The sequence below is a fragment of the Solea solea genome, chromosome 5 (genome assembly GCF_958295425.1).
Source record: "Solea solea chromosome 5, fSolSol10.1, whole genome shotgun sequence".
Taxonomy (NCBI): Eukaryota; Metazoa; Chordata; class Actinopteri; order Pleuronectiformes; family Soleidae; genus Solea; species Solea solea.
In genome coordinates, this window is record NC_081138.1 from 6,863,722 (window position 1) to 6,881,161 (window position 17,440).

General features: G+C 41.1%; 1 protein-coding gene across 3 annotated transcripts in view; it reads left to right on the plus strand.

Annotated features, from left to right (window-relative positions):
* LOC131459966 (protein diaphanous homolog 3-like) overlaps positions 1-17,440 on the plus strand; it is a 231,728-nt gene that overhangs the window by 166,338 nt on the left and 47,950 nt on the right. For 2 of the 3 annotated variants that reach the window (XM_058630164.1, XM_058630165.1), the window contains one exon: positions 2,959-3,018. The exons of the other annotated variant lie outside the window; for it this stretch is intronic. In XM_058630164.1, coding sequence (XP_058486147.1) covers positions 2,959-3,018 — 60 coding nt within the window. The remainder of the gene's footprint in view (positions 1-2,958; positions 3,019-17,440) is intronic. 3 annotated transcript variants of the gene reach the window in all.

The window sequence follows — 17,440 nt, forward strand, 5'->3', positions numbered from 1 at the left end:
ATCCTGATTCTCTCTTAAACGATTACGAAAAAACCATAATTGGAAAACTATAGCATTTCACCTCGTGCTGTCAACGTTAATGCGTTAATGTTTGTGATTACTCAGGCAACAGTAACCTGTTTTTAATTAATCGCATCAGTAAGTTTGACCCCAGCATCCTCCTCGTAACCAACAAGGCCTTAAGATCTGACAGATGCAGATAAAACAATGAAGAGACATCCCCTGGTGTGTTGAACTGTCAGTTTTGACAAAACCAAACTTTTGTGCTCGTATCGTCATAATAAACTGTCTTTCCATCGAAGTACAACCCGTCTTTGGGCAAAGATGCTAGCAGTGAGATGGGATCATCAAACAACACTGGCAGAGTGCAGCCGGCGCCAAGTCTCAACATAGCAACAACAGCTAAGCTAACTGATGCTGTTGCTAAATGGATTGCTGTAGACTGCAGATCCACCAATACTATAGAAGACCAGGTGCTTTCAAGACATTATCTAGTCAGGTGGTTCTCAAACGTTTTATACTAAGTACCACCTGAGCAAATAGTCAGCTACGGACTTTTCACAGGAGGCAGATTTATTCCCAATCAATAATTGGGAATAATAATTCAATAATAATAATAATAATCAATAATAATCAATAATTTGCTCTCTTATCATCCTCCTCTTGCTCACATATACTTCACTGATACAGCCCAATTAGATTTAGATGGAGTGAGTGATAAAGTGACTAATTATTAAATAATAATAATTAGTGAATTTGTTTATTTGTTTCTTATTCTACGCAAACCGGTCAAAATTCTGCAGCTCCACTCCGACCACATACCCTGGTATACACAGTCAAACAGTATTTCAGTACCACCAGAGGAAGCTCACGTACCACTGGTGGCACATGTACCACAGTTTGAGAACAACGGCTCTAGATCATACACATATCCTACAAGTTCTATATGCAAATTAAGTCTGCATTTTAATATGGATGTTATGTTCAAAACCAAACCCTCCCTGAGACTCTGTCAGCAAATTAAGATTAGAATTATAATACAGGAATAACTAAAACTAAGCTGACATCACATGTTTTAATAAAGTTAGGAGAACATATTCCTCCATTCAATTTGTCATGCATTTTTCTATTCAAACACCACACATGCGGTTTATCTCTAGGGCTGCACCTAACGATTATTGACTTTGATTAGTTGATTAATCTAATGACTATTCTTTAAAAAAACATATTATAATTAATATAACAATTCATTTACCCAAAATAAATATCAAAAGCCTTGTCTCATTAATAATATAATGAGACAATATTTTATTCAATCATCTTCTCTTACAAATAAGAATAAGAACAACTAGATGAAGCAAAGTATGCACTGCAGGGCATTATTCTGTCTAATAGTCTTAACTGGTAATCTTCATTTTACAGTCCAACATAATACTCTTCAAAATAAAATTAAAACAAGATTCAAGTATGTATGTCAAGATGTAGTTTGGCAGCGAATGTTGTCTGAGGTGAAGAGCTCCACTTAAGCGGGCGCTCAGTGCTCACACTTCCAGGCACAGAGCAGCGGTACCTCGGCCTATCCTATTGAAATTATCAGTATCATTTAGGATTTTAAAATGCGGTTTGTGTATCAAGATGTAACATATTTAGTTTGGCAGCTACGAGTGAAGTAGGTCCGCTGAAGCAGTGCTGCTGCTGATTTGCAGAGCTCACAAACCACCAGATTTGTCTCTGTCTAAATTACTCCCACAGTTTAGATGATCGTGAGCGAGTTTTTTTCTCGTTCTCCATCCATCCTTTGACCGGGAGTCGACGCTTACTTCAATGCATCGACTCACATTATCGACGTGTCGTTACATCGATGAATCTTCCCATTCCCAATGATTCATCAATCACTATTTTTGTGATTACATTTCTTTTAATCGATTGACACGACTAGTGTTAACAATGTGCTCGGTTGAATGTATGCATGTGTCATTGCGTCGTTACATTCAATACGCCTTCAACAATAATGACACAGCCTAAATGCGTGCCTCGTAAGCTTTACCAAATATGGCTGAGCAGGAGCTATTGTTAAAGTGTCAAACCCAACAAGCATAATCTGGATTAATAGCTGACGTGTTACCTTCTATGAAGTACGGGGTGAGGAGCGAGCTGGACAAAAGCCACACGATGTTTAGGCTATGTAAAACCAAACTAAAATACTTTGGCAACATGTACAACAACATGTCTCATCAGCACTGGAAAATGCAGCAAATGATGACAAATTTTGAAGTGCATCACATTTTCCTTTCTTTACTCTGGAATAAATACAACATAGTATTTAATGATGAATCTTTAAATACATTGTTTAAATTATATAATCGCTTTTAAATCGTGAGGTACCTATAGATTCCCACCCGTAATGGACACAGTGTTCTAACTCCAGCCACATGTTCAAAAATCATAATGAATTCTGGTCCCAACCTGCCAAACTGATGCATATTCTTTTTTTCTTATTTTTAATGAATTCAGTGCATTTTTGGATTCGTGTGCCTTGTTATTTTCAGTCACATTCAAAACTGCGTCGTTGTTTGTACACATGCTTCCCAGCAGCATACTGCTGGAGAATCCGCCGCCTGCCAACATCACTGCATGTGTCATGATTGAATCTTACTGAAAGGCAGTACATGTTTTCTTTTCTAAATCTTTTTTTTTTTTTTTCTTTTTTGTTTATTATTAAGCCCAAAATCCGGAAATTGAATCAACAAACACATGCTGTGAGTCCAAGATGGGATGTGTAAATGTACTCAATGGATTGTCCATTAAACTTTAGTGGCACTTGACAGCTGTGCCCATGCACAGTATTTCTTGTTCATGAAACTCACAGCTGTTTTTTGTCAGCTGGTGAATGTCTCATTAACTTTCCCGCTCAGTACTGTATATGTTAGCATTGTTTGTCCAATGCCCTTCTTACAGATAACCAGCAGATGATCAGCCCCAGCTCCTTCCGCCAGGTTCTCAGGCCTGTTAACTACGGTAAAACAAAAAAAAAAGCTAAATCCTCGCATGGCCCAGCTCTGTCTGATGTTCGCTATTGCAAATCCGCTTTAAACGTCTCTTGCATGCAACGCAAACTCCTCTCAGCGGGGTCATGTGTCCTGCTTACCGTGTCTGCACTGACCTTTTCAGTCGTGCCTTTAACTTTTTTTGTGGACCTTGCGTCTTGTCTTACCTTGTGCTTTCTGAAAACTGTTCAAACAGTTTAAGGCATTGCCTCTGGCTTTTTCTCAGAGAGAGGCAGAGTTGGGATTCTTTGAAAGCAGCGTGTGGGCTGTTATGTCATCTCCCTTTGATAAGACTGCTGAATTGTTCAATACCTGCTGCAATTTGAGTTCATCCCTGTTCTCACAATTTTTGTGAAGGAAAACTTTGTTTTTGTCTCAAATTTAAAATTTTCCGGCGCTTATACAGATTCCTCTTGTTGCATATGCACTTGGCACACCAGATGTGGCAAGAGTAAACGGCACAACATGAATAATTAATTTGTGGATTTTGACGCACTCTCACATTTCACACCGAGTGTGACACAATTGGGTGGGTAAATTATATAAACCAGAAACAATTGCCTTAAGTCAGTTAAGAGTGATGATCAGCTGAAGAAGAGAGGAAACCTTATTTTATATATATATTTATTTTTTATATATAGTTTGGCACCTCTGCATGAACTATAAATGCTTGTTTATGGTTGCAGTGATTTTTGAGTAATCTGACACAAATATAAACAAACAAACAAACACAGCACAGGTAAAAACATAACCTGCCTAGCAGCTGTAATTAGAGTTGAGCACCCTGTGTCTTGTAGCAATGAAGTTGTTCAGTGTCATTTGAAGCCTGCAGGTTAATACATTAATGTAAAAAGGGCCAACAATATGAGTACGACTTCCTAAGGATGAAGATTGGATGGGATACTAATCATACCAAATGAAATTGTCTTCTATTATTCATAGTTGTGAACACATATTAAACTTTTAGCTCTCGCTAAGATAAACAACAGCTTTTTCCCCCACCTCTTGTCAAAGGTTTTCGACAATCATTACTGAGGCACTTAAAAAAAATTACGCCGTAACCATATTACCTCTTATTGCTTGTAATTTGAATCTCAGTGGGCTGGGTACAGGCACACATGAATAAAATTATTCCCGCTCAATCCACCCACATCATTGATGGCAATGATAAAGGGCCTTGCTCTGTTGTTCTGCTACAACTTATCTGAAATTAGATTGGAAAGGGGCGAGGGGGAGGCAGAGATAGAGGGTGGGAGGAAAGAGACAGATAGAGGTGGCCAAAACATTAGAAATGGAAAGAAATGGTGTGAGGATGATGAAAGATAGTCAGCTGGGAATGGTGAAAATAAGGAATAAGAGACTTTGGTGCTGTTTGTTTGCTGTTGCATCCATGCATGTTTGTGTCAGGAATGGGACACTATATGATTATATGACATTAAAAAAAAAAAACACTTGAATTTCCATTATCATGATAGTTGTGAATGGAGAAAAATGTTAATATTTCACACCAGTGACTTGAAAATGCTGTTTAGTTCCCCAACATACAGTGTTCAGGTTGATTATTTGACGAGGGTGGAGGGTTAGGGTTCATTTCTTAAGAGTTTTTAACAGCAAGAGGGGAGACACTGCTTCATTGAAACTTGCTTTTCATTTATTTGGCTTAATAAATTTAGATAATATTATACACTCTGTTCTGTCAAATCTTAAAAGAATAGGTTTTCTTAAATAAGAAACTGACTGACCCTACTCTCTCCAATCAAGCCCCCTGCATTGACTCTCACTCTCCCTCATTTTTCAAAGATCAGGCACTGGCAGGAGTTAGCTGCAGAAGAAGGGGGTTAGTTAACCTATAATTTTGATATACAAACCAACCATTATTTAAGATAAAAATGTGCATGCAATTGCTGAAGTTACATGTTGCAGCTGAATATCCACCCTGTCCTTCCAAGTGTGTTGCCTCAAAAGGCAAAAGATATTTAACTTATCCATTGTGGTGCTACTGTAAAACATTGGTGGTCCAAAATGGCCATGTTGGCAATTATTTTGTTGGATAACAGTGACAGGAAATGTTCCATGACTAGTGTGTGTGTGTGTGTGTGTGTGTGAGAGACTGAGAGAGAGAAGTCAGAACTCTGCTTGTATTTAAAAGGGGATTACAGTCAAAAACAAACTACCTTGTGTAACGAAGCTGCTGCCCAGTGTTGTACAGGTACGAAGGTCCTGAAAGCTTTCTGGCCCAGCTGACCCTCTACTGGCAGCTTCGGACATTGGCCTTGTTGGCTAATAACACTCTGGGCTTTAGCCTGTCACTGCAGGCATCATACTCACTGCCAGCCTCCCAGAGCAAACACAGCTAATTACTTTTCTCAGCCCATGCAGCACCAGCTCAGCCCTCTCAGTGCCCATTCATCTTAATTTCCCCCTCTCTGCCATCTGCCTCCTAAATAACACTCCTCCTCATTTCCCTACCATTCCATATCCCCGCTGTCTTCTCCTGTACTCTCATGGTCTGACAATGGCCCTCCCCTAACATAATTGCCTTATATTGGTGTGGAGTCTCTCCGCCTCTCCTGCCTCACCTCTTCTCTCCCATTTTTCTTTTTTTTCTCTTTTTTTCCCCCCCTCATGAGACGACTCGGGCCTAATTACCCAGGGTTTAATCGCCAGAGTCAGTGAATTCCACAGGATGCTCTCAGTTTAGTTGAGAGGTGATGAAGTTTAGTCAGCAACACAAACACTTAAACAGCTGTTTTCACTTCTGTATCCTCCCTTTCCCAGCGACTTAAATACCCTTTAATAATTGATCTCAGGGGTGTTGATTCCCTCCAGTGGAGCAGCAAAGAGAATTAGAAAAGAGAAACATCTGCACCTGAAGATACTGTAATTAGTGGAGAGGGGACATGTTTGAATGGCCAATCTGAACACGTGTGGTTCCATTAAGTTTTGTACTGAAGTGCCCCAGTCTGTTGTCTGCTGAAACAAATCAGATGGCTGATAGATGAGCTCCTCATTTCAAGACTTAGATGAAACCATGGAGTACTTTGATTATGGTTAAAGTACTCTGCTGTCTTGATGAAGTGTGAATGCCTTGTGATAGAAAGCAGGATTAACAAGATAGCTCTCAGTCTGTTCCTCGGTTTGCAGCACATCATTTCTTTATTTTCACCCTCTCTTCCTTCCATACTCCCCTTCCTTTGCACTGTTTGGTTTGAGTTAGACCTCAGTTTCCAGCATTTTTTCTCAGCTCTCTTCCTCTCTCTGTCTCTCATCTGCTTTCCTCTCCTGCCCCTAAATTGGCTCAGCACAGTTTAACTTGAGCCAGCAGCTAAGGGGTTTCACGTGGTCTGCAGTCTCCCTCAGCACGCATACACATACAGTGCAGAGACACACCCACAGACTTCTGGGGATGAAGGTAAGCAGGCTTTGTGGGGGCTGTGGTCTGGGTTAGGATAAGCCTGAGGGGCTCTGAAGCTCTGGGGCTCCTCGACACTCTAAATTGGATTGGGCTCCACAGAATGATGGATCGATGGTGGTTAGCCACACAGGTGTAAGAGACTTATTGAATCTATAAAGCAGCCATAGCTTTTTAACTGTGTCCTTCTGAAAACATCTCTCCAGGCACTGTCTTGTCATTTCAGACTTTTTTTTTTTTTCTTTTGCAAGCCCTCATCAAAACCCTGCTGGCGTGTGCACGTACATGTTCAGGGCAGTCGCATAACCACTTTTTCTCTTAATCATTGTGTTTGACAGAGAGCAAGAGCCTCCAAGTGTAAGACAACACAAGCCAGAGGTGCATTAAGGGTGTATGTGTGTGCTCTAATGCTACTTCCAGATAGGGAAAGTGGAGGTGATGAATGGATCTATGAAGGAGAAGTCCTGTGTCTTTAGTGACACTCGGCCCTATAATTATCACAAGTGATATACTTTAGCTCTGAGCTAGTGCTTGAAATCGATGTAAATGTCACAGCAAAGTTGGTGGTCTCCATTCCAGTTTTAAAAATAATCCTCACGACACATGCCAAGTTGTCAAAAACATCGTCAGGAAAACACAAAACCCACCATTGTGTGCAGCCAAAAGCATGCCAGGTCAACAGGTGGCAATATAACCGTAGCTGTAAAACCTTACTGGCCAGTCAGAAGAGCGCAAACAAAAACGAACAAACAAAATATGTGTATCTGTAAGCATGTTAAAGTCCAGAAAGCATTGCTTATATTTCCCAGGGTTACCCACAGGTCCTTGAAAGTGTGTGAAGTTAAAGAAAGGTCCTTGAAAGTTTTTTTGAAAATTGCCCTCAATAGATTTGGGTCATTGAAAGTCCTTGAATTTTGTGCAAGAGAAATGTGAAGTTGATATTTAGGTAAATGTTTCATGTGTCCTGCAATACTAGCAGTGTTGTGGGCACTGTACACGGTCTCTCTCCCCACTGTTGACGTGAGAGATCTTGCCCAAGATCTCAAGGACAATCACTTGTCCAGATGCAGAGTGCACTGCAAATCAATAAAAGTGGACGCCATGTGCAAAGCGGCTCTTACAAGTTGCCCTCCCATCTTAGGCTGTCAGCACATTTGGTCCTTGAATTTGAGGGAATTGGTCCTGTAATGTCCTTGAAAAGTCCTTCAATTTGATCTTAACCAAGGTGCGGGAAACATCACTACTGTAAGTAGTACTGGGTTCTAGCAGAGTGATTTGATTCGGCTCTGCAGACATCTGGTCTGGCAAGGACGCCACTTTGGTCAATTTCAGAATCTCCTAAAACAACGGGACAGAAACCCCCGGCACGCTAGAGGCAGGCTTTACATGTTGACAACGGAAAAGCAACGTCTTGCAGTTTTTGCATACGTCCAACAAGGCGCCCACCGAAGAGCAGCTGTTCGATTCAGCTGTTGCTTCCATTTTAAGCGACTTGCTCCCCAGAGCTCCCCTCGAGCAAAAGTCGCTAGGTGTCATTACTAGATAGTCATCACTGTCATTCAAAGGATCTGTGTGATTCGTTGTAGGTCCAGCCAATTGCATACGGAGGCATTTTCAGATCGCTTGAAAGTGGGAAGGGACTACATCTTTTCCAGAATCTCAAATGAGATTAAGACACAGTCTGGTATTAGCCAGGCTCAAACTAACCTACAGTATGAAAGGCTAAAATGCTCAGAAAAGAAATCTGCATACTTTTGGACTGGCCCTCAATAATCTGTTTCCCCCCCAAGCTCCTTTTCAGAGTCATACAGCTTGAGCAAAGGTTGGAATAGTGCTAGGAGATTAGGTTAAATTTGAGGTTGTGCTGTGGAAAGTCATTAAAGTTAAAAGAAAATTAAGATGGAGAATTTTGTTTGCTTCCAACTGTGTGTTCTGTTGTGTTTGCTCATGTGTAAGACACTAGAGTCGGTCAGTGCAGCTTCCTGAGGCTGGGAGACTTGCTGTTAGATACTTGCCTTTTTTTTTGATTGGACCTCTTACAGACTGTGATATGTGGATCCCACTGCAGGCTACTATATCCTGTAGGTTGTGTGTGTGCGTTTTCATTCCCCTTCCACACATCTGTCTTTTCATATCAACCTCAGCTTTGGTGAGAGGCTGTCTTATCCTCTCAGAGTTCCTCAATCCTCTCTTTACTTTTTGACTTTGTTTTGTCTCTGCTATCTCCTTCCTTGGCATTGCTGCGTTCTTGCAGACATGACATAAGCAGAAAAACAAGAGTTTATTAAATCATTTCAGTGAGCTGAAAACAAAAGAGGAGCCCGGAAAACACTCTCCTACCTAGATCCATTTGAATTGATGTGACACGTCATTGTTCCAAAGGTGTACCTGTAGAAGTTGCTGATTTATCTGCTTTTGATCACAATGCATCATCCACACATCACATACAGCCTGTGTGCTTTTCATTAAAGTGACAGATTACGGCATTCGCTCCTGAACACAGTGTTCACTCTCCCATTTCTTTGCACATTTATGCATACAAGCATAGAAATCATTAGCTTTAAAACCCTGTGTTCTAATGATGTGCTGGCACAAGGTCATGGGTCCCACCTGGGGGTGAGGCAGTAGTCATGTCTAGGACTTGGACAGGTGTACCGCTCTCTGTATTCATGTCTACAATCATCTGGTCACAGTGTCTCTCTTATCGCCGCATTTGAGTGGTGGTTTGGATGTTTAACGGCTCTTAGATAAAAGGCATATCCAGATGGGAAACTGCACCTTGACCTGTCTTTGTCTGTCTGATGTGCTGCCCTTTTGTGTGTGTGTGTGTGAACCCACATGTTTTAGCCTTTGCAAGTAAGCATTGAACAGATGGAGCAAGAGGGCACCTTAGCTAAGTGGCTAGTGTAATTCGGCCCAGCCTGTGCAGACTTGTGGAATAGTAATTGAGGATTGTGGAAAGCAGTGCAACATTCTCTTTTTAAACTTGTATTCAGGTTTAGCTGCAAATAATGCTCTCTCTTCCTTCACTCTTTACAGGGCACTCATTGAAATACTTGAAAATTAAACATTTCAACTCTAGAGTGTTATTGGAGAAAAGACTTGTATCCTTTTGTTACCCATCCATCCATCTTCTATCGCTTTATCTTCCACATGAGGGTGGCTAGAATTGGTGCCAATTCTAGCTGACCTTGGAGCGAAAGGCAACGTACACCCTGAATAGGTTGCCAGTCCATCACAGGACCACATAGAGACAAACAGCCATCTATCTCACACACACATGACTATGGTCAATTTAGATTCTCCAATTTGCCTAATCCCCAAATCTGCATGTTTTTGGACTGTGGCGATATTGAGACGGTGACGAGATGAACATGGAACGTGTACACCCTCTACAAAACAAACTAACAGCCGTCATGCGTGGTGCAATATTCAATTTGTCAATGCTGTCCATTTGATTTGTTGCATTAAAGATGAGGACATAGTAAGTGAAGAATGGCCTTTAACGGCTTAATAGTGCTGTTGTGATGCTGTCGTCTTTCCTGAATATTTATGGACCTTTTTAAATTAAAATTAAGGTTGAATTTTGATGCGCGTGCATATCGAATTGTGTTTAGTGGTGACTCTCTGAGCTTAAGCTTTTGAGGACAAGCTTAAAGCAGCCTGCAAATTGACCCTTTTTCATAAAGGTTTAAGCTTTGTAATCCATGTCCTGTCCAAAATGCAAGCAGGTGAGGAAGTGAAATGTTGTTTCGCATATTCACTTGACTAGACGGAGAGGTCACTGTAATGGATGAGAGTAGACTGGACACACACACACACAAAAAAACACTAATGTACACACAGTTCTCAACTGTACCTATTCACTCATGAATACAAAACAGATGATAAAGTGAAAACCTCTGCACTCTGCTCCATGTCATGCTGCTGTACATCATATGTACATCTTAAGCCGATCAGTCTCCTCAGATATCCACTTTTAGCTGGATTATAAGGAAGCTGGACTGTAATAAAGGCTGTGGATCGTGAAATAGGAAACGGTGTTCAGCATGTCGAGCCTAATCAGACTGTTCACACTGGCTCAGGCCCCCAAAGCAGGTGAAACTGTTCAGCCTCCACCCTGGTTTTTCTTTTAACATGTGTGCTCCCTCGTCTACTGCCTGCCTTGATACACACCTCATGGAGCAGAGGCAGAATAGCCAATCGGCAAAAAGTTTCATCCAGAATCTATTTTAAATGCCTATCTCAAAATATTTTGGATATTTCAGATGTCCTATTGCTCTTGTTTCTCCCTTCCGCCGTCCCTTTTTTGCTCATGAACCTGTTAATGTACATTGATTGGGACTGAGCGCTAACATAGGACTCTCGTTACTAATGCAGTGAGAAATTAAGTCATTTTCACCCTAGCTTTTGTGCTAATTAAATTTTACAGCAGCCTTATCGCCCAGCCACACACATTCCTAGTCCTCCCACATTTACTAACACTAGCATCCATATCACATAGCCGTCAGGGAGAGAAAGAGCAAGGGAGATGATTATATGAACGCCTGTTGTTATGGGAGGGAACTAAGTGCTATCTCCCCTTTATATCTATGCCCTCTACAAAGGGAGGTACTCAAGTTCTGTCTCTGTGATAATACCTTTGGCACAGCAAAAACCACCACCCCAACCGTCTCATATATCTGCTTCCATCTAGTCAAACATGTAGGTAATTCAGTCATTTGTGTATCTTCTCAGCAGAAAGTAAAATTTGTGACTGGCCTTTCTTTGGGCCGAGGCAGAAAGAGCCACATCTTCTCATGTTTGCGTGTGTTGCTATGGGTGACGTCAAGCTGTCCTGACTCTGAAATAAAAAGGGCAATTTCGGTAGGAGTGATGAAGAGCGATAATGTGTGATTTTAAAATCCCACTCATCCTCCAGCAATAAGCAATCTGTAGACAAACAATCCCCAGCCTACTCTCTTTCTCTGGTACTCATACAGAAATAAGAACACCAATGCACCTGTTGTGGACAATTCCCAGAACCACTTTAGTCTGTAGTGATCTGAAATGATCCCATTCTCCCAAACTGCCTCATCTCTCTGCCGCATCTTTCCTTGCGGCAGAGAGAAGAGGGACTCACTCCACCTGCTACACGTCTCCACACTGATCCAGAAGCTCTAAGTGCAGCAACAAGAGTTTCCATGCCGACCGAGCTGTAAGTCCAGCCTTTAGGCAGCAGGATCTGTGTGATGCTAGACTCCCCTTGGAGAGTGGGATTCAGTCTAAGCTGATCAGCTGTTATGCCTCCCCTTCATGCACATACACACATTCATTTACACATTTGATTGTACAGCCACATGCGTTCCCTTCAGCCTTTTTACGCGCTTATCCCCTTGTAGAGGCTCAGCCTTGAGGCACAGGGCCGTGCACTGTATGTGTCTCTGCCCTCTGGGCTAAAGAGCTTCTTTGTTCTGAAGTTAGCTTTGATTAGCATCCTCGAGGGTGCAAATTAGCAAGCAGACTCAAGTGATCCTTCATAGTAGCACTCACTGGGAGACTTTCTGCAGTTGTTATGACAAGCATGTGATGTTTGATGCCATCGAGAAAATGGGAGTTTGACCTTATCTATTTCGCGAGTATACTCTTCTCGTGGATGTGTCAAGGGGCGAGTCAAACTGTCTCTATTGTCATCAGTTATCAGTTCATCTTGACTAAAGCGGCAATGACACGTTAACATCATCGACAACACTGATTATAAACAGTCGACATGGATTTTCAGTATCAACATTTTGTATTGTGAAACCACGTGAGTGTTCATGTGTAGCTACAAGGAGCACGGCGCAGTATTGTGATTAAATGGCCCGCATACTGCCGTAACATAGCTATTTATGCATTTGTTTCACATGTGCTTATGAACGTGTCACATTCAGTCTAGAACGTACGAGTGTGATTACCTCAGTAAGTGCATCAATGCGTGGAGAGGTAGCTGGTGTGTGTCCTTTGTTCAAGACTGTTTTTTTATTATCATTATTATTATTATTATTCTTGTTCAGGTGAAAATTCTTGGAGCGGCTCCTTTCTCTATAATAGCCATACTTGACATTTCCCTCTCCTCCAGCCTTTGGAGACTACCGAATGCTTTCCATTCCAGTTGAACCCATTAAGGCCCTCTTTTCTCTACTGCGTCCACTGGCTTGTCCTTTGGCAGGGCCCCTCTGAATGTCAAAACTCACTACTTAGCATTACAATAAAGTAGATACAGGGCTGAGGAGAGGCAAAGGAAATGGCTGCTAGCTGGCAAAGGGCATGAACAAATAGATTATTTAAAAAGCCTGCCATTGGTCACTCAGTGCTTTTATAGTCAGACTTTTTTTTAAGTTCTCTCCTGCATTTCTGGCCATAAGATATCTGCTTGCATTACTGTGAATCTCCATTAATGGTTAGAGCGTTGACTTTACATCAACAACTGAGAGGACAGGTTAGATGTAAAATTACAATTCCGGGAAACGTTTTATGCATTTAAAGCAGCATAAAGGCATTCACTTTGTCATGAGATCAAATACTGCATATGCCAAAATCATATTTGATTATCTCTTGTGCAACACTGCTAGCTTGACCGTTTGATGGCTGACCCAGAGGTCGTAAAGTGGGCTCGCCATAAATTCTGCATTGATTTTGTTTGAGCGTTTGTGACATTTTTATACTGTTGCTCTTAAAACAAGATTTTCTTTCCCTTATCCTCTCCATCCCTGGTTGGACATGAGGCTTTGGTGATGACCCGACGTCTGCTGTCTGCTGCCTGCTGTCTGGCTCCATATTAGACCCATCTCCTTTAAGCCAGCTGTCATAATTTACCACCACGATGGTGTCGGTTTCTTTTCTTCTTTTCAGCTGGGTCCACCGATTTGTTCATTACTTTGCCATCACACACGAGGAGAACAGATACATTTGTTTGTCCTCCATTGTCACTGTAAAATAATGTAATGTGAGTGTTGTCATCGGATGAGCTAAGCTCATGGATGCAGGCCACGTTGTGCGATATTTAGAAGTATTCATGTTGTTCAGACTGTCAGTTTTGTGCTTGAACCACGGTACGAAATACCCTTGCGCACCCACTTCACTATGAAGATCGTACCAGACATTTATGCAAAAGAAAAGAAACAAATTGTCGAGGAATTATCGGAGGCATCCTCGCCCTCTCCAGAGCCACGGAAAACTACGTGACTGTGACTAACTTCATCACAGTGGAGTGGGAGATGAGGAGTCTAGTGCTGCAGACACGCCCCTCTATGAGAGTCACACCGGCACAAATCTGGCGCAGGTACTGACAGGAGCAGTAGCAGAGTGGAAGTTAGAGAGGCCCAAAAGCATTATCCCAGTCACCACAGATAATGCAGTAAATGAAGATGGACTGGGGCCACAGATAGGCTGCTTAAATTTAGCATCCATAATGATTTGGACATGTTTTAAAAAAAACAAATTTAAAATAAGTAACAAAATAAACTGAAAGCAAAGTTATATTTGCCTTGATAGGAGCCTTTTTGTGTTGTTTTTGATCCGAAAAATTATCCGATCCGTGACTCAGAATCCGTGACACGATCCGAAGCGTGAGCTTTGTGATCCGTTGCACCTCTTACTGAAAGGGTAGTATTTTTCCAGGAAGATAATAAGGCCCTTGTTCCAGTCTTTACCTGACAAACTTGATTATTTTACATTTTATTTTGCTTATTTACCTAACATCTCTTGGAAAATTCAAATCTTCGGCCTCCTCTCTCAGTTTAGCTACTTGTAAATTCATATAACCAACTGTAAGTTACAAAGTCACACACTTAGTTTCATACAGAAGGCCTGATGTTCTCTGTCATGGTTGGCTCCATAGAAACCGGCGAGAGTATTTCACCACCAACAAACCGAGAGATGGGGGAACTGGGCATCTCGACCCATTGCACTCAAGGTTTGGTGTGACTACTTGTATCAACCCTGGCAAGTTGCTGGTCAGAATCTGAGATGGTGACCTGCAGTTCATGTCTGGCATTGTCTCTGTTCTCCTGAGCTGAACTGTCTTTAGTAAAGTCTTCCAACATAACTCATCACTGACTCCAGAGATTCCATCACTGATCCCAAAGTCTTGGTAACCTAAATCTCCCCAACAATGTGGCAGGAAATCAGTCGCTAGATTATGCACAAATACCACATTTTATATTGTGATTTGGGTCACGGTAGTTTGCCGTCTTTAAAAAGTGGATCCTCACTTTGAAAATTATGGGAAACACTGATCTATGGCATCACTGTTCCAACCTCTCATGACTTTAATGGCATATATGACCTCTGTCTCTGGAGATGGGTGTCAGTGTCAAGGACTTCCTCTGCTGTGGAGGGTTAGCAGCATCATCTGCCCCCGAGGAGTTGAGTACTTTGCAAAAGTGCTGTACCCATCTCACAGTCTGTTCACAATTTGTCAAGAGTGTCTTCAAAAAGACCCTCATGTCCTTTCCTGGCAGTCTTGTGTTTTACCGTGTATGCTTCTGCTTGCTCTTGGAGCTAAGGTAATTTCTCCTTTTTTCAATGCTTCATTTACCATTATATAAAACTAAATCCAAAAGCAAATCACAGCAGAATAATCTCACAATCTAGGTCAGGCAAACAAATATCCTGAACTTGCTTCAGGTTCCACCCTATTTTGATTTCAAGGTTTCCATGACAAATTGTCTTTTTGTTATACTTAATTTCCACTGGGTGTTACTAATGAAGTAAAAATTATAGGGCACACTAAAACATATTTTGTAACAAACAAGCCATATTAATTGCCCTCAAATTAATAATTTATTTAATAAATTCAGCATTGTTGGATTGACAGAATATAATGAATAATTTTCGGTTTATAAACTCTCCAAACAAAGGCAGTGAATAACCGATGCTATATATCTTACTATAAGTTTTGATTAAATGGAAAACAAAATTACCATGCTCAGCAGATTATTATTGTTTCGGTTTTCAGGCCATAATAGCATGTGTGGCTAGTCTAAATTTGTGTTCAAACCTGATTATCTTTCTAAATGGGTAGATAATTAGCCTGGCTAGTTTCAGTAGTAATTAAAGTGTCGGACTAAGAGAAGAGAAGCCCTCTCAATGTATTTCACTGATTACACTGAGTGCAGTTGTCCACATAGGCTGTCACACACAGATATGAACACAAATCTCTGGTCAGCTTACATCTCTAGCATAAGTCTACGCTATTTAATACTTACACTGTATCTCTAATTTTTTATAGTTTGGGTTTGGTGATGAGATCATTTAATTTCAAGATAGCAGTTGCACATCTTTTGGTAAGCGTACCACCTTGTTTGTTTAAAAGAAGGATTAAAGCACAGGGAGCTCTTTCATGAACTCAAGAGGAAGATAACCTGGCTTAGAGCACGCACACACACACACACACTTAAAGTAGCCCTTGGATAACATCTGTTCTTATTGCTCTCCTATTCCTACATAGACATAGACAAAGTGGCAACACTGGCTAGCCTGCATGAGCTCAGGAGTGTGAGAGGGTTAATGAACAAGACTTATCCACCTAGGAAGGTCTGAGAGAGCTGAGGCTGGCTTGCCTGTAAATCATCCATCAGCCTCTCCAGCAAGCCGAGCCTGAGCTCTGACAATAGACGCTGCATGGGCTTCAGCAGAGGGACATGATTTATCAGGGAGGTGAGTGATTACGTGACGCCACGGCACATGAGAGAGACGGGCACACCTAAAAGATGATCCGTTATCATTTCATGAAACATGCAAGGAAAAGTCCATGAGTGCCTGTGAAAAATAGCCACATTAAGAAACGTACAAAGAACTATGGGTGTGTTGGAGTCTGAATATTGTGCACCGTGAAGGGTTCAACTTCAAAAAAAATTGACTAACTGATTTAACTAATTACTTGGATTGTTGGCCTTCCATCTTGTCATTCTGCTTTGTCACATAAAAACAAGTCTTGCGTGGGAAAAATTACAAAAATGTAGTATTTCTTCCTTTTTAATGGATAATTATCTGTCTCAGGTGTTAGAGAGGAGAAAATGATGAGTACCAAAATAGATTCGAGAAAAAAAAAAAACTCTCTGATCTTCTCCTGGCAGTTCAGCAGAATCAAATAATGAAACATTTAATGTTAAACTGCTGCGCGTTTCATGCGCAAATTCAGCTTCACACATTGACAGTTCACAATGGCTCTGACTGGTTTGGATCTTATGATGTCAGATAAGATGTAAGTCATTACCTTCTGTTTTGTCCCACTTCTCGTGACTGAAAGATTCGTACTTCGATGATGAAAGGGGGTAAAGGAGTTTTAAAGGAGTTGACATCCATTTCACTAGGCTTAAATGATTTACTTTGAATATCCAAACAAAGATAAGTAAACATGAGTAAACAGGACATCAGAGGAACTTAACTCTGTCACAAGGTTTAAGAACATTCTCCCCTGTAGACTCTGCCAGGTTGGATGGGGACCTTTAGGTGTGTTTCCACCATTTTTAGTACAATTATTTCTGATCATAAAACCAAAAACATAACGCAGTAGAAACTACGGACGAGGATTAGGGCCACATGTGATTTTGTTAACCAGAGTCGAGCTTATTCATTTTTTTTTTTTCACAGTATATAGTTTTTTAATTTTGTTTTCCAAAAAATATTCACATGTGGCCCTAATCCTCTTCTGTTATAAAATGCTGTGTGCAGATTATTGTAAAATAACAAACAAACCACAAGCTGCCTCAAATCGTCTCTGTCAGAGTATATGGTATATTTAAACATGGACCAGTTGTATCTTTCCCATTCCTTTCCTATTGTCCAGAATTGAAGTACAGATCAGTTATTGTGATACCTTTTTCCAACTTGACAATCGAAATGCAAATAATTGCACATGATTCTGAACTGAACTGAGTTTGCGGAAAAGGGGCTATTGTGGACTGTTATTATTTTCAGCTCTATCTACGAAGTTCAAATGGCTCAAGGTCAAGAC